We start from the raw sequence: 18682 nt of genomic DNA on the forward strand, positions 1-18682 counted from the left end.
ATTGTTATAATTATTATAATTTAATTATTGCTACTAATCATTGTCATAAATCCATCGCATACTTTCCATCAATTTCAAATCCATCCATGAATGTAACAATAATTAAAAATAAATATTACTTCAATTCCTCAAAATTCAAATATAATTGGATCTCACAATTCATCCATGGATAATACATTCTTATTAAACATAAATAATTTCACAATTTATTTCAACCACAATTTAAATAAAATTAAATCCACAAGTTCATAAAATAAAATTTCCATAATTTACCAAAATCAAATTATACTTTAATGCACAAATATACCATAATTTTATTCAATTGTGGCATCAAAATCTCAAATATAATTTATAAATAATTAATACGTGAATATAATTTCTAAACACATATTCAACATAAAATATATGGCATTTATCAACCCAAAATAGTTTTGAAGGTGGGTCACTCACCTCGAGCACGTAATACCCGGTACCCGGGGGGTCAAACACAAACGATATTTAGAATTTACGAGTTATATACCGAATCGAAGCTCGAGTGATGTTGATCACAGATTCGGTCTCAATTTCCGATGATCGTACCCGACGGGGTCGGAATTTCGTCGGGAAGCTTTTCGGGTTTCGGTTCCGCAATTCTCCCAAACCGTCGTGAATTGGCGGAAACGGATGCCGGATTCGGATTCAGGAGGTCGAACACAGTGGACTGGAGCTGGTCGAAATTTCGGGTACTCGCCGGAACAGTAATTTCCGGCGGGCCGCCACGGTCACCGGCAACCGTCGCCGGCGGCGGCGTGTGCGGTGGCTGTTGGTCGTCAAATTTTGCAGACTTGTAGACCGTGAGGAGAGCAATCCAACGGGACCGGCGGTGAGCAAAACGGAGGTCGGACGGCGGAGAAATCACCGTTTGAAGATTTCCGACCCCTCGCCGGAAAACGCTCCGATCCCGGCGCGTCGGTGGTCCGATGGCCGTGATTTTTGGTGGGTAGGCCGGACATGAGGAGAGGATCAAGGCTGTCAGGCGCGTGTGGCCGGAAAATGGCCGGAACAGTGCCGATTCGTGGTGGCCGGCGGTGGAGGGGGAAAAATCGCCGCCAAACTTCGGACGTCCGATCCGGGCGCGTCCGACGGCCGTTCGCCGTGAAATTTGGAGGTTTTGCCGGAAATGAGGTGGGCAATCTGGCTGGCCGGCGCGTGTACAGTAACTAGGCCGGAAAACGTGAAAATGACCGGCGGCCGGTGACTTTCTCTCTCTCTCCTCTCTCTCTTTCTCTCTCCTCTCTCTCTTTCTCTCTCTTCCCCGAGTGTTTTAACAAATAAAACCCATGTGTGACACTGTTCATGCCACGTGGACCAATCAGAAGCTGACAAGTGGTGTTTCACTGTTCACCGACCCAAAAACATTAAAATAATACGGTATCCGGTAAACTTCAAACGTCCATAACTTTTTAACCGGATGTCCGTTTTGAGCGTGCCGCTAGTCTGTGAACTCGTATCGACGAGCACTTCACCACCACACACGAGTCAAAGCTCAATTCCCCATAAACAAAAAGTCAACTCCGACACCCCCTGGACAGTTTGGACTGCAACTTGTTTCATCCATAACTTCCAAACCGTAGCTCCGTTTTCGACGTGCTACCAATCTACGTACTCGTGGCATCGTGCACTTCGCCACGGTATCCTGGTCAACTCGAAATTCTCACTGAGTCAAAAAGTCAACTTTTGACCCCTTCGGTCAACGGTCAACGGTCAACCTCGGTCAACGTGCACGGATTCCGGTGCGATTTGGTACGGGGTGTTACAGAATCGCTGGAAAATTTAAACTCGCCGCCGCCGACTTCACTAGCCCGATCTGGGCGCGTCGCCGACCGGCCGGCCGCCAAATTTGGCTAGTGAGCTCGCCGCCGTGTGGTCTTGGACGGTGGCTGGCACGTGTGGCTTGTGGTGGCCGGAGAAAGATGAACACGAGAGAGGTTTGTATCGGCGGGAGGGAGAAAAATGAAGGAAGAAGGAAGAAGAAGGAGGAAGAAGAAGAAGAAGAAGAAGAAGAAGAAGGAGAAGAGCCCGTGCCCTTTTTTCCCACGTGGGGAAAAGAAAAAAAAGAAAAAAGAAATAAAAAGAAATAAATTAAAATTAATTAAATAATATTAATAATAATATTATTATATAAAATAACAATAATAAAATAATAATTTGATATTAAACATGGTTGACATGTGGTATCTCAACATGATGACACTTGGTCACATTTATTAAGTCACACGTGGCACATTATTACACGTTCAAAAATAATATTAAAATAATACAGTATTTGAAAAACTCTACAGGTCCATAACTTTCAAATCACATGTCCAAATCGGACATGCCGCTAGTCTAGGGACTCATATCGACAAGTACTTCACAACCATGCATGAGTCAAAGCTCAACTTTGCATGAATAAAAAATCAACTCCGGCATCCCTTGGACAATTTGGATCTCAACTTGTTTTGCTCATAACTTTCACATCGTAGCTCCGTTTTCGACGTGCTACTAGTCTACGAACTCGTGCCAATGTGTACTTCGTAACGGTACCTTAGTCAACCTAGAATTCCATCCGAGTCAAAACGTCAACTTTTGATCTATTGGTCAACGGTCAAAGTCAAAGTCAACATCCAACAGTCACCATTTGTCAAAGTTGGAAAATTTCCATTGTACTTTGGGACGGGGTGTTACAGTGTATATAGAAGTGTATTTTCAGTGCAGCAAAATTATGGTAAGTCCAACCCTTAGGGGAGGTTCTGTCGGATTTTCCATTGGAAGGTCCAGTAGGATTTTCCTGGTATCAGGATTTATCTGGGGTTTCAGTGAGTAATCTTGAACAGGTCCTGACAATTTAAGCCTAAAATAATTAACCTTAAAACTATAATCATGAAAAAATGTTAATTAGCCCTAAGACTATAATCATGGAAAGAGATTATTTATGGGATAAATTGATATATAATCATGGAAAGATATTATTTATGGGATAAATTGATATTTATTCTCAAGTAAAATAATTAAAATTTGTAGTTTTAGGGTTAATTAAATTGGTCAATATTAGTTTCCTTATTTTTTTATTTTTTTTTATTTTTAGAAAATTATATATTCTAAAAAGGAAGGAAAATAAAAAGGAGAATACTAAAATCAAATATATACATAGAAGTAGCGGTGAACAATATATACATATATTGTTAAATTCGTAAAGAATGGCCCTTGATTCCTAAATCGATGTCAATATTTTCTTTCTCAAATTGGATCTACGAATTATTTTATTACTAAAATTATTTTACAATTAAAGTTTGAACAATTAGGATTAGAAAAAGAATAATCTAAAAGGCAACATTACTAAGATTATAATGAATTTAGTATTTATAAGTTATCGTTGAATACCTTTGCCTCTTCAACTAAGGAATTTGGTATTTATATGTTATCAATTATCCATAGTATACACATTTTGTTAAGGAAAAAACTAATTGTTAGAGAAATGAACAACAAAACTCTTAAAAGAGTTAGCAAGGAAGAGAAATCAGAGACAACAAAATCAGAATATATTTATATATATTTTTATATTAACAAAAAGGAAAAACGTATAGAAATTCCATACATGTGCTGGTGAAAAAGGAATTTAAAAGACATCAATCTGTATCCCGTTCGGAAGCACTAAAAGTGAAAGAAAGCAAACTAACCCAGAAATGAGAGTTAGACAACGAAGTATTCAGAGCAAACCCATTTAAGCTAAAACCAACAAAAGCAAATAAAGCATGCAAACCAAATAAGTCCAAAAACCAATAGATCACCGACAACCCATATCTCTAAAAGGCAGCAAAATGCAATGTCAGTTTCAAAAACCCATCAACAATTTGTTCTAAAAAGAAAACAAAAATTTGGATTCTAAAGCGGAAAAAATAAAAAATGAAAACCCAAAAAAAGTAGAACAGGTAGTTCCACATTCCCAAAATCGAATTGAAGACATACTAAGGAAAACTTTTGTGTTTCAATTCCAACGCCAAAAAGAAGATGCAACATTATGTTAAATATAAAAGGAAAAAGATAAGCGGGATTGGCTTCATTCTTTGCTATGAGCGCGCAACATGTGAGTTGAGCTCCTTCACTACTCACCGTGTGCGACTGTTTCTGTTTGTTTTGGGATTTTATATTTATTTTTATTTTCGGGATGTTTTATATTGAAAAGTTGACCAAATTTGGTCCCAAATTGATTTATATGATATCATCGATAATCGCTGTTTGAAAATTTTTATATGTTAATATTGACTCAAAACCTTTAATGTATATGTTATTATTCTTTTATAGTTATGGAAAATTATATCTAAAATTAATTTTATATATATTCGGCTATATTCATATATGGTAAGAGAATGAATATAATAAATAATAACTGATAACAAATAAAAATGGTGTTTTTAGAGGGAATCTGGATGAAACTTATGCTGGCACATATCGTATGGCACATATCGTATACGGTTTTTTTTTTATATATATTATATAAATGTCATGGGTTTGTATTAAATAACAATACATTTACTTTTTATTATTATTATTATTATTATTTATTCGTTATTTTTATAAACAATACGTCCAAATAGGACCAGCTAGTTTGACACATTCTGATATCTCATGCTCACCTAAACACCTTCCACGGCCGCCCCAGTCGATCTGTTTAAAATATATCTTTATATGAATGAAGAAGGAGCAACCAACTACTACTTCCATCTCAACAATTTTGACTGCTTTGCGTTTGCCATGATAGCGATTTCTATTGGCGGCTGAGCAGTACGTAGCGAGTTAATTAATTAAGTCCCTTCCACAAATTAAACCTATCTATCTATATATATATATATATATAGATACATATGCCAATTATTCTCTACTCAATATACTAAAATATTAGATGAATCATTTTGAACTTTATTAGATATATTCAAAATAAATATATATTTAAAAATTATAAACATTTATCTCTATAATTTGTATTACCCTTGATTTATATATTCCATTGTTAAGATAATATTTATAAAAAAACTACGCTACATATCTTTGTATATGAAACTTGTCCATATACATAAATATATTTGTGTGTGTTATCTATTAGCTGGTACTGGCTTTGTAAAATCGGGTATGTAGATATGCGCGTACATATGTAAAATCAATGTGAAGCAACATACCAACAAAATATTCAAATTAATTATAAGTCATAAATTTCTTCTCCCTCCTTTTTTTTTTTTTTTTTTTTTTTTAAAGATATATGGGCCATCTCATCTATCCGTTGACATCATCGTTACCTTTTTACATTTTAATTATTTTATGGTTCCGTACTAGCTTCATATACATTTCTCCAGTTTAATGCACAAAAGCGGTAGACAACGAGATAGATGATTTGGTTTTGGATTCAGACCAAATATTTATAATTAATTAACTTTTGCATAACGATCCACTTCAATTTGAATATATATGATCAGAAATCAAAGAGTGGATGGCATACTTTTTTGTACATTATTTAACGGAACCCGCGAACTACACTAATTTTTTCCAATTATATACTTATTATGTTTCTCTGATATTAATAAATGAGACCCAAAAAAAAAAAAAATTAATAATATTATATCACGTTTGCTTAAAACCCCATTGTAATTACTTAAGCAATCTACATTAATTTATTAGGTGATTTTGATTCGGAAAATTATTTCTTTCACTTTTTTTTTTCTTTTTTTTTTTTAATTTGGGGCAGTGCAGTCTACTGCCTATGTCACAAATATACTTTTCATATTTTCAATACATATATTTCTTTTTATTGTTAACTTATTCTGTTAGAAACCTCACAAATAAAACATTTCTCACTATTCTGTAACTATTGGACTTTGGCAATCTAGATGCATAAATAAATAATTATATCATCAGTAATAAGTACGCGGAGAAAGAGAATAACTTAAATTTCATTGTAAATAAAGATATATAGAAAACATGGAACATTAATACAAATGCAGTACTGAAAGTTACTGGTTTTCATCCCCATACAAGAATTGTACAATGAATGCTTTATATGTAAACGAATCCATCATAGATCTAACATGCCAGACCATTATTGTTCAGAAAGACAGTTGCTAATGTGTGGAGTAATAATGCAGGGCACTTGTCCAGAACCAAAGATAAAAGTTTAAGGAAAGTAGTTGTTATTCAAGCTGATTCAGCTAGCCTTAAGCTTAGTAGTGATTATGGGGTGGAGGTGGTGGTGGTGACTTATAGACATAAGGAGGAGGAGGTGAAGGAGATGGTGGAGGTGGGGACTTGTAAACGTAAGGAGGAGGAGTTGAAGGAGATGGTGGAGGAGGGGACTTGTAGACATAGGGAGGTGGTGGTGATGGAGACGGTGGTGGTGGAGACTTGTAGACATAAGGAGGTGGTGGTGAAGGAGATGGAGGTGGTGGTGAAGGAGATGGAGGTGGGGGTGACTTGTAGACATAAGGTGGAGGTGGTGAGGGTGAGGGTGGTGGTGGTGATTTATAGACATAAGGTGGTGGAGGTGATGGAGATGGGGGTGGCGGAGACTTGTAAATGTAGGGAGGTGGTGGTGATGGAGATGGTGGAGGTGGAGACTTGTAGACATAGGGAGGAGGTGGTGATGGAGAAGGTGGAGGTGGAGATTTATAGACATAAGGAGGTGGTGGTGAAGGAGATGGGGGTGGTGGAGACTTATAGACGTAAGGAGGTGGTGGTGAGGGGGATGGAGGAGGTGGGGATTTGTAGACATAAGGAGGAGGTGGTGAAGGAGATGGTGGAGGTGGGGACTTGTAGATGTAAGGAGGAGGAGGTGAAGAAGAAGGTGGTGGAGGAGATTTGTAGACATAAGGAGGCGGTGGGGATGGAGATGGTGGAGGTGGGGACTTATAGATGTAAGGAGGAGGGGGTGAGGGAGATGGTGGAGGTGGGGACTTGTAGACATAGGGAGGTGGTGGTGATGGAGATGGTGGGGGTGGAGACTTGTAAACATATGGTGGGGGAGGTGAAGGAGATGGTGGTGGAGGAGACTTATAGATGTAAGGAGGAGGGGGTGAGGGAGATGGTGGAGGTGGGGACTTGTAGACATAGGGAGGTGGGGGTGATGAAGATGGTGGGGGTGGAGACTTGTAAACATATGGTGGGGGAGGTGAAGGAGATGGTGGTGGAGGAGACTTATAGATGTAAGGAGGAGGAGGTGAAGGAGATGGTGGAGGTGGGGACTTGTAGATATAGGGAGGTGGTGGTGAGGGAGATGGTGGGGGTGGAGACTTGTAAACATATGGTGGGGGTGGTGAAGGAGATGGTGGTGGAGGAGACTTATAGATGTAAGGAGGGGGAGGTGAAGGAGATGGTGGAGGTGGGGACTTGTACATATAGGGAGGTGGGGGTGATGGAGATGGTGGGGGTGGGGACTTGTAAACATATGGTGGGGGTGGTGAAGGAGATGGTGGTGGAGGAGACTTATAGATGTAAGGAGGAGGAGGTGAAGGAGATGGTGGAGGTGGGGACTTGTAGACATAGGGAGGTGGTGGTGATGGAGTTGGTGGGGGTGGAGACTTGTAAACGTATGGTGGGGGTGGTGAAGGAGATGGTGGTGGAGGAGACTTGTAGACATAAGGAGGAGGAGGTGAAGGAGATGGTGGGGGTGGAGACTTGTAGACATATGGCGGGGGTGGTGAAGGAGATGGTGGTGGAGGAGACTTATAGACGTAAGGAGGAGGAGGTGAAGGAGATGGTGGTGGTGGGGATTTGTAGACGTATGGTGGGGGTGGTGAAGGAGATGGTGGTGGTGGAGACTTATAGACGTAAGGAGGTGGCGGTGAAGGAGATGGTGGAGGAGGAGACTTGTAGACATAAGGAGGCGGTGGTGAAGGAGATGGTGGTGGTGGAGACTTATACACATAAGGAGGAGGAGGAGATGGAGATGGAGGTGGAGGGGATTTGTAGACATATGGAGGGGGTGGTGACGGGGATGGTGGTGGTGGAGACTTGTATACATAAGGAGGAGGAGGCGATGGAGATGGAGGTGGAGGTGATTTGTAGATGTAAGGAGGTGGTGGAGACTTATGATGATGATGTTTAGGAGGGTAAGGCAGATGGCGAGCATGTTTTGGTGGCGGAGGAGAGGCATAAACATAAGGCTTATCAGCAACCACACTACCGGCTATGAGGCACAAAAATGCCACTGCATAGAGCATTGGAGGCCAATGCCTCGGGTGTCCCGAGGTTCCCATTTTTCCAAAGCCAGAAAAATGTACTACTCGTTAGATATAAGAGTTGTAAACGTGAATTGCATGGAAAGGGGAAGAGGCTTCCCTTTATATAGTGATCTTTACAATCATTGATGAGAAGGACCTTTTTTTTTATTCAATAAAACAGCCTGGGTTATTTCTTTAAAATAACAACTATATATTATTAGTTTACATTTGATTTTCTTTTGGTATCGTTCAAAAATGGGCCAAAAATCTTGTATTGATCTAAATCTCCAAATTAATATATATATATATATATTTGTATTAAAAAATTTATTTAAAATAAATCTTCCACGTGTGAATGTGCTTTCCCACGATGTATCTTAATTTAATATTGTTCCATATAGAGGCCAAATATATGGACCATAAACCAGTCAAGAATAGATGCATATTAGGTGAGGAGCTCTGGTACTGCAGGAAAATGCAAAAGCGTGTTGAAGCAAATAAAGAATATTTCTTGATCAGTGTATGAAATATTGAAAGAAAAAGAGATGGAAATAATTGTATAAGACAAAAACATTAATGAAACTCCATCTCATTCGCATATATGGTAGCTAAACACCAAACTAAGAAAAATATTGGCTTTAATTTTGTTGACGAACACATTGTTTTGACCTATGAATATATGTAAACACTTAATGCTAGAATCAGAAAGGGCATAAATCCAAACAACTTTTTTATTTTTCTCATCTACCAAATTAATGCTAATGTTTACATACCAATTCATATGTATATTTATTACCTGATGTTATTCTTGGTACACATTCAGCATTAGGCAAAAGAATTTTGTTTGAGAATGAGGTTTATGCGCAAATGGGTGTTTTGTATTGGGCATTAACAAGGGTAACCCATATTAAGCTTTTAAGCTTTGATAAGTCTAATACATGCTTAACTTCTTCAATAGTACTAGGCATTAATTAGGCAGGGTAATCCAAAGCTTTAAAAGTCTAGAATATGTAGGTATAAAACACCAACTGAATATCCCAAAATAGTAATTTGTCTTTCCTAGCAAATTGTGTTGAATATTTTAATTAGGTCAACCCTTTTTGCAAGATTAGAATTTGTACAGGATGAACTATTATTCAAAGAAAGTACGCTAATAAAAAAAAATTAATAAATAAGGTCGGCTTCAGGGTACAGAAGATTTCAGGTCGGTTCAGAATTATTTAATTACTCAGTTACCTACTATCATTTTTTTCGAAAATTAATTACATGGAAAAAAAAAAGAATTAAAAGGGTGCATGAGATTTTATACGTGTATGTATGTGTCTTTAGAGACATTAATACAATTGAATTATCAATTTTTTTTCCAAAAATTTAAGCTTTTTAGAAAATGATTATTCAAATTAATATTAGACTCAACGATTCAAAAAAATTAAGAGTTCAAAATGCTAAATTTAAACTTTTGAAAAAAAAATAATAATCAAACAAAAATGTAATACAGTAAAAGTTGCAAATGAAACTAGGTAGGTTAAATTTAAAATATAGTTGCATATAATAACAATGAACAAATTAATAATTTCAACATCTCAGTAAAATATTTGCCATTTTGGTGGTTATGAGCTTTTGAAATTGGAATCATCATCTTTTTGGTATATGAAATACCTTTGTTTTTTTTTAAAAAAAAAAAAAAAAAAAAAGGGGGGGGGGGGGGGGGGGGGGGGGGGGCAGAGGAATTGAATCCTAAATTATTTTCAAGAAATTATGGTTTTGCCTAAAAGTTTAGCTGATGTGCAAAAGTGTTGAAGTATATCGATCAAAGATTTCCTATAAATACAGACACTTGTACAAGACAACTAGATTTGACAAGAACAGATCCTAACTAGTTACATTAAAATAAATTAAAATACAAACTGGACATATTGTACAGAATACAAATATAAATGAAATATAATTCAAATGCGATGATCTATCATTGCCAAAGAGTTATCCTCGTAAAAACAGAATATCATGACCCTTGAACTCGATAGATATATCTAAATGTGCGTATAGCTAGCATTGTACATCAATTCTAATTTTTCCAAAACTATATATAATATATGTTTGTTATCTATTTCTGTATCGTGTATGTTAATCAGCGAAGATAGTGCATCCAGATCTCGTAAAACCATGCATCCATAATATAATAAGGCCTTGAGAATGTCTATATATATTTCTGTGTGTGTGGGCCTCGTGCTTGCTTATAGCTTAATTCTATATATTATTGATTTTTTAAAACATAAACTCTTTCTGTCCCCTCTCTGGGTTCTAAATCATAACAGTCTCTGTATAAAAATTCCTTTTGCAATAATTGACGGCAACTAACAAGGAGATAACTGATGAGAGTAATGTAAGTGAACGTGATAGCAAATTATTACCAGCAAAATAATATAATTTTATCATTTTTTTGTATATGTATTTTCCATAAATCAAGCTTCAAAATATTCATTTTTTCCAATTTCTAATTATCTTTGCAAGTAAGTAAGCAATAATAACTATCATTATTGTCCCTCTCATATTATTGCATAAATAACAATTCATCCTCGATTCTAAACCAAAGCAAGTTGTAATTATATATAAACCGACAATTAATTGTGTGCCAGACACAATTTTTTAAACCATATAATCCTACTTATAAAAACTCTATTCTTCCCATTGACTTTTATTTATTTATTTATTTATTTATTTATTTATTTATTATTTTTTTCACCATTGACTTCAGTTACAATAATGAATATATCCAATTCGTTTTTACATGTGGATTACAACATGCATGACCTGCGGATATATTATACTTTCCAATCCCATCCTCAACCTGATCATTTTCCTCTTATACCATTATTGAATTGTAGTCGGTTGGACAGAAAGTATTATTAGATACATATAGAAAGAATAAACGTTATGCCAAAACAAAGGAAATAGTGTTTAATTAAATTACTGCTTCGAGTTTAACTTAGGTTTATAAAAAGTAAGGATTTTCTTCCACCATTTGGGCTTGAAGAGGAAAGGGTAAAATTTTATGCAAAAAATTTAAGACCATTTTATTTTCCATGATGCAAAGTGGAAATGCAAAATTAAGAGGGTCAAACAAAATACAAATCAAATCTATTTTAGTATGACCATCAACATCAGAGTAGGTACGACCCATAGTTTTTCTGCATAAAAATTGGATAAATTAATATCAATAAATTTTAGAACATTCTATGCACATGAGTCTATAATTAGACATTTATAATAAGTAATGAAAAGGACTGAGAGTCTGAGCAAGTGATCCATATAATTACAAGTCAAATGCCAGTTTCTATATGGACATATTTTCACCATCTTCCTAAGACTTTTCTGTTCCTTGCAATGGGCTAATATTCCTGTTTAAAGGGTCACTATTACGTATAGCATTATTTTTCTTTCCTGTTTAAAGAGTCACTATTACGTATAGCATTATTTTTCTTTCTTTATTTATTTATTTTCTCCAATATTTTTGTCCATAGTAGTACAATGTCGGTGATATAATTATAAGCTAATTGACTGCTAGATAATGCCAAAGAAAGAAACAGCTAATTGGCAAGATAATGCCAAAGAAAGAAACAAACTTTAGCTGGTTCTTAATTGCAATTTAAATGCAATCTTTATATGCGGTATAAGTTTTTTGTATACAATGCTTTTACATGAATAATTTTTTGGTAAAATTTGGATGGGAATTCCCTTAATAATAGCGGACTGACATGCCATGTGTATTACAAATTCGCATTTAGCATGCTTCTATTTAATTTTGGCATTAAAGTTTTCAAGTTTCAACAATTTGAATTGGATTTGTTACTTTATTTGAACCTCAAAAGGGGCAAGCTTTTTTTTGCCTTTATTGTTATTTTTTTTTTTTATTTCTAATTGTATTTGATGTATGGAACAGTTTACGAGACAAGGACCAAACAAAACTCGTATCCACGACAAATTACTAGGTGTTAAAATGACACTTTCTCAATTAAACAGTGAAGATGTGGTACTGACCAAAAAAAAATAGTTTACACATTTTCATGGTTTGTAGTTTATATAATAATATCATGTCAGTGAAGATGAACAGTAAACAAGACGCCCCATATTCAGGAAAGTTGAATAAAGTTACAATTGCTAAATGGTTGTTGCACTGTACTGATATTCAATTAGATCCAAATCAAAAATCAATATCAGATTTTTCAATCCTTGTTCAATCTATTTGTTTATATACATTTGTAAGAGAAGAGGGGGCTGAAATGTATTTGCCACGTTAATTATAGACAAAGCAAACACCCAAATTAAGCAACAGATAGATTCTGGGACTTGCAGCTGGCATTTTTGCCTTATGATACGCATTTACATAAACAAAAAAGTGACCCTTGCGAAAGTACATATTTCACCACATAAACCGAATAGACCCAAAAACAAAAAAAATAAATAAATAAACAAGCAAAGCTGGGCCTGGCAGCTGGCATTTTTGCCTTAGTGATACGCATTTACATAAACAAAGAGTGACCCTTCACAAAGTATATATTTCACCATATAAACCGAGTAGTCTCTGCTTCTCCAAGTTAATATTCTCTCGAATCCCAATACCCAAAACTAGTGCCCCAGAAAATTCAACATGTTCTACATATATAATACAAGATTAGTTCAAGGACTCAAGGACATTCACCCTCAAGTAGTGACGAACATAAAGGGACAAGTTAATATTTATGTTTTCTACTTTTAGTTTGATGATATTGACAAGCGAAGCGATGACTTCCAGATACTACCAAAAGTTGTTCAAACACCCTTAGATTTCTTGAATGGACAGAAATCATTAAATAGAAATTAAGAAATACTTGAAAGATGAATCATATATCATAACCACTAGATAATACTGCAGACTCATAATCAGAAGGGAAATCTTTTTTTTTTTTTTTCCTTTTTGTGCATGAAATTCTCAGTATTAGTTGTCCTTTTTATTTATTTATTTTTTATGTCCAAAAATAAAATACTAATTAGAGCATCATTCCTTTACCTTTGAAACACGTTTCGGCAAATTGTTCTCTTTTAAAGGAAAAAATAATAATAATAATAATAATAAATAAATAAATAAAAATAATAATAATAATAAATTATCGGCGCTTGATAAATTTGACCTGAAAATTGATATATGCAATCAATTAGTACCAGTAATGGTACTGCCCAAGGCTAAGGTGGGCTGAGATAGGCTCAAACCCACCTAGCCCATGCCCAATAAGAAAAAATGATATTAGTATTAATATTCTTTTTTACGTACAATAAAAGAAAAAAACTATATAGTATTAATATTTTAATCATTATTACATCTATATTCATAATGTATTGATCAACATTTGTATTACTTGTATTTTAATAATGTATATAATGTACTTATCATTAATTAACACTTTCAAATCAGTAATGAATAACTCACCAAAAAAAAATCATCGATGAATAATGTCAAACCATTTACAATTAATTTAGTAAATTAATTTTTTTTAAAAAAAGACAACAATATAGCAATGTATTATTGTGCTTATATATATGCTTTGGTAGAAGTAATTATATCCATATGTATTGTATTGTTCCCATGGACCATAAATTTTTTTCCTCCCACTTTCATACTATATCCTGATAAAAATGTTAGAGATCAGGAATTGCTAACTAAATTATAATATCATATATAACATGGCAAGTGCCAGTGATATAATTTTTAATTTTCTTTCTTTTACTTATGTATTTAAGAGTTTATTTATCTTATCTAAGTTAAATGAATTTTCCAACGATTAATATATTGAGAGAAGGAAAAAATGGATAACTTTTCTTGCTGAGAATAGAGGTTGATCCCATATCACCTTCGTTGCCTCCTTGTGGTCCTTTTTTTATTTAGCTTTATCTTAGTCTTTAATGATTATGTTCACATTTTTTTACATATGAAATCTTAAGTTTGAATGACTCGAAAAATAAAAAAACTATAATATATTGTCACTTAATGACTAACCCTAGTGTATATTCTCTAGTTTCCTAATTGATCAGTGCTGCATTGTGGTGTGTGATATTCATTTGAAAAGCTTGCTTCTTTTTATCATTTTTTTTTTCTTTTTTGGATTTTTTTTTTTCTTGGGTATGTAAGAAAATAAAATCAATGTGACCCACAAAATACAGAAATTAATTACAAGCCATATTGGATTTTCTTTTTGAGACGGCAGCCTTTCCATCAATACGTTGACTTTTTTTAGAAATTTTTTTTTTTTTTTTTTTTTGGTTTTCTTTCTACATTTTTAATTTCATGTGCTGTACTAAGGTCATATCTTTTTTACTGGGTGTGGTAAACTTAACCCTTTTTTGTTTTTTTTTTTTTTTTGGGTGAAAAAAATAAAAGGAAAAAAAAAGGACGTTTTGATAGGGTTCATGGATCTAAGAGTGGGTCAGCATATACCATTACTAGCTTATCTTTGCAATCCTGTAGGAGTTAAGAACTAGCTATATATAACCTTTATATCCTCCTCCTTTCCAGCATTATAGGACAATATGGAGTGTACCACGAGATACAAAGAGAGCTTATCAAAATCGAATACAAAGTGATGAGATAATGGCTTTCTTCCATTCGCTCCATCGCTTTTTATACGGTAAACTTAACCGTCTTGTACAAAACAATAGCCTCATTTCAACATGGTCATAAGTCAAAGATTGACATACCCTTTTTTTTTTCAAAAAAAAAAAATATATATATATATATATATATATTTTCCCGTTCTCAAGCCTTCATTAATTAAAAATTCATATGTAATTGATTTTGGTGATAATTTCTTTTTTTTTTTTTTTTTTTGAGAAATCTTTTTTGCAGCATACTTCTCTACTCCTCTAGTCCCTACACTTTCACACTTTTTTTCGGTGATACATAGACTGCTCCTCTAGTCTATATATATATCTCACAAATTGTCCATAATTTTCCGTACACACATATTTCATTTTCAGCTATTTGATATTTGACGAAGGCTCCCTTAAACGATCCTTCATTAATGTCGACGTATAATAATCTCAGAAATTGTTTCTGTCTCTAATTAGTGGACTTTGGCAGTTTAATTAAGATTGTCGAAAATATCAATATTCACGTACGAGGAAACAAAAAAAAAATTATGAAATGAAAGAGAAAGACAATATATATAAATTTCTATTTCATTCGTAAATAAGCATATATAGTGGAGTTGAAACAGTAAAACACAAGTTCACTGAAAGTTACTGGTTTTCATCGCCCATACAAGAATTGTACAGCGAATTAATGCTCCATAGAAAGGAGTTCATGAAAGATCTAATATGTAACACCATTACTATGATTCAGAAAGACACCTGCTCATACAAACCAACACACAATTTTAAGGAAAAATTATACTTTCTATTCAGGCTGATCATTCAGCTAGCTAGCTGTAAGCTTAGTATAGTATTTAGGAGGTGGCCAAGAAGCATGCGTATAAGTAAGGCTGGTGGATATTAGGTGGGTTCGGCGGTAGTGAGTGGTAGGTGTATGGAGGAGGAGGTTATGAGGATGGAAATGGTGATGGTGAAAGTGGTAACTCGTAAACATAAGGAGGAGATGCGGTGTTGAATAACGAGATGGAGGTGGAGGTGGAGGTAGAGGAGACTTGTGATGATGATGATGATGTTTAGGAAGGGGAGGGGATTTGTGATGGTGATGATGATGGTGATGATGATGGCGAGGGGGATGGCCAGCATGTTTTGGTAGTGCAGGAGATTCATATTGCTGCGGTGATGGTGATGGTGGTGGTGGTGGTGGTGGTGGTGGAGGAGAGACATAAACACTAGCGGCTATGAGGCACAAAAATGCCATTGCATAGACCATTGGAGGCCAATACCTAGGTTGTCCCGAGGTTCTCATTTTTCCAAACACAAGAAAAAATGTACTAGTTTTTACAACTAGAAGTTGTGATGTGAATTGCACAGAAAGGTTTGAGAGGCAGCCCTTTTATATAGTGATCTTTAGAATCATTGATCATAAGGACAGTTATGTATTCAATTTTTTTGAACATTACAGACAAAATAAATTAAAGAAAACTGTGACTAATGACTATATATGATATGGAAGCGGGTTTTGAGTAATTAGGGCGCAGTACTGTATTTCTTTCTCTCACAAACTGATGGGACTCACATAATGAGTTCAACATAAATTTTATCAGTTTGTGAGGAAAGGAAGTATGGTTTTGGAAATTTGCTCCAAATTTATTGAAGTTAAATAAATTAGCAATGGCTAAATGGTTGATGCATTGTTATATTCAATCAGATCGAAATCCAAATCCAATGTGTTAATCCTTGTTCAAACTATTTGTTTCTTTTTATAGACATGGCACAGGGACAAAGCAAAGCCACCAATATATATAATATATGGGATTGCATAGCTTTTAAATAATAAATAAGAGATTTTTAAAAGCTCGTATACATTGTGGGCCTTGCAGGTGGCATTTTTGCCTTCGATACAGCAAAAGTTTTGCCCTATGTGTAGAGTGCTGCCCCAAAGAGTCTCACAATACCCAAAAGTCTAGTGCTTCACTAAGAAAATTCAAACTGTCCTACATTAGTTCAAAGGACTCAAGGGACAGTACACCCACAAATAGTGATAAACATAAAGGGACATATTCTCGATAATATGAGTCAATATCTATGCTTTGTAATTTCATTAGTTTGGTGACATGTGTAGATTGTGGACATTCTCATGAGATATATAATATCATAATGTCCAAGGGATAAAAATTATTGGTGTCCAAAAAAAGGGATTACGAATACTAATTGGAGCATCATTCCTTGTATATGTGAGACAGATTATTTCTAAAAGAAACATATATTTCAAACATTGTTCTAAAAGGTGGCAAAAGGTGAGGTCTTGATGCACTTAGGGGTGAAGTGTAGGGAAAAATGCGGCCGTCTAAGACATGGAAAAGCAAAGCCTAGGCATTAAAAGCATGCCTTTTATTTATTTATTTTTTTCAAATTTTTTTATTTTTCTAAATTCAATTTTTTTAATATCAAAGATACTAATGAAATTAAAATATACATTCTTACCTTTGTGAAGTTAAATATTCCCCGTAAATTATTAAGTAATTGTAATATTTATAAGATTTTTTTTTTCTTTTTTTGGTTGAAAAAGGGGAAATTATAAAGTTAAAGATCTATTTTTTGTTGGAAATGTGAAAATATAAGATTTCAATAAATATATTATCATTAGTAATTACTAACTTATTTTAATTTCATAAACTAGGATGATATAGAATTGTATAAATCTTAGCTTTGAAGATATATATATATATATAGAGAGAGAGAGAGAGGAAGTCTAGAATGCGGTCGGTCCTGATGCTTAATTTCCGCACCAAAAGCATGCCAAAATACCGTAGCCTTTGGATTTTCTACAATAATCACGGACGGCTCCGATTGAATTGCAAATTCACGTGCGAAAAATTAGTGAAATTCCTCAAAATTCATGGCCTTCACTCCAAGTTTGCCCCGAGCAATCTGATTGTCCGTGCAAGTACTGCGTCGTCGTCTCCGACAATTGTTGATCGGCAATTCTAATGGCTACCAAAAAAAAAAAACGAAAAGAAACCAGAAAACAAAACCCAAAAAATCCACCCACAACCCATCAGATATCCAACCCCAAAAAACAAAATTTAATTTTGTTTGTCTTAAGAATCATGCTAAAATTCAAAAAGAGTCTTTTTTTACAAACTTTGTGTCATAAGCTCCAAACATAGAGAAAGCTCTGTCTAAAAATTCTGAATCTTCCAAATATACATTTTGTTTTTTTTTTTTTTTTTCCCGTTTAGTCAGTCTTTTTTTTTTTCTTTTTTTGGGTTCTTTCTATATCTGGTTTATCAAATTTTTTAATTTTTTGGCAAGGGAATTGAAAGAGGGTTTATAGGAAGAGAAAAGAAAGGAAGACAGAGAGAGAACTAGAGAGAGATGTCGAAGCAGAGGAGAAGAGAAAGGGTGGAAGGAGAGGAGAAGCAAAAAGTAAGGCACGTGAGAGAGCTTTGGGAGGAGAAGAGGGTATAATCTGAACTATCAGTTTTCATTCAAGGGCTGCGGCATTTTGGCACATTTTTGGTCCAGAAATTAAACATAAGGACCAACCACATGCTAGACTCCCTCTATATATATATATATATATATATATATGTGTGTGTATTATATATTATTGTTTTAATAATCTTAGGATAATTAAAATAACGAATTATCTTATTACCCTTGGTTTATAAAACTTAAGATTTGATTTTACCACCTTGCCATGCTTTGTCCCTTTAAAAACCTTGATTTACAATGAACCCAAATATCCCAAACTCCATAAGCCAACAACCCATAAAATAGTATCCTATAATTTTGAAGCTTTAAAATCAATGATGTTTGGAAGAGAAAACGAT

At 34.6% G+C, this 18682-nt stretch overlaps 1 protein-coding gene across 1 annotated transcript; it reads right to left on the reverse strand.

The window, feature by feature from the left end:
• Positions 1–5947: 5947 nt before the first annotated feature.
• On the reverse strand, positions 5948–8325 carry LOC107412676 (extensin-2). The gene has a single exon (XM_048468013.2). It carries the CDS (start codon positions 8259–8261, stop codon positions 6231–6233), a length of 2031 nt encoding a protein of 676 aa, XP_048323970.1. The 5' UTR covers positions 8262–8325; the 3' UTR covers positions 5948–6230.
• Positions 8326–18682: the final 10357 nt, after the last annotated feature.

This window comes from Ziziphus jujuba, chromosome 10, assembly GCF_031755915.1.
Source record: "Ziziphus jujuba cultivar Dongzao chromosome 10, ASM3175591v1".
In the NCBI taxonomy this organism is placed as follows: Eukaryota; Viridiplantae; Streptophyta; class Magnoliopsida; order Rosales; family Rhamnaceae; genus Ziziphus; species Ziziphus jujuba.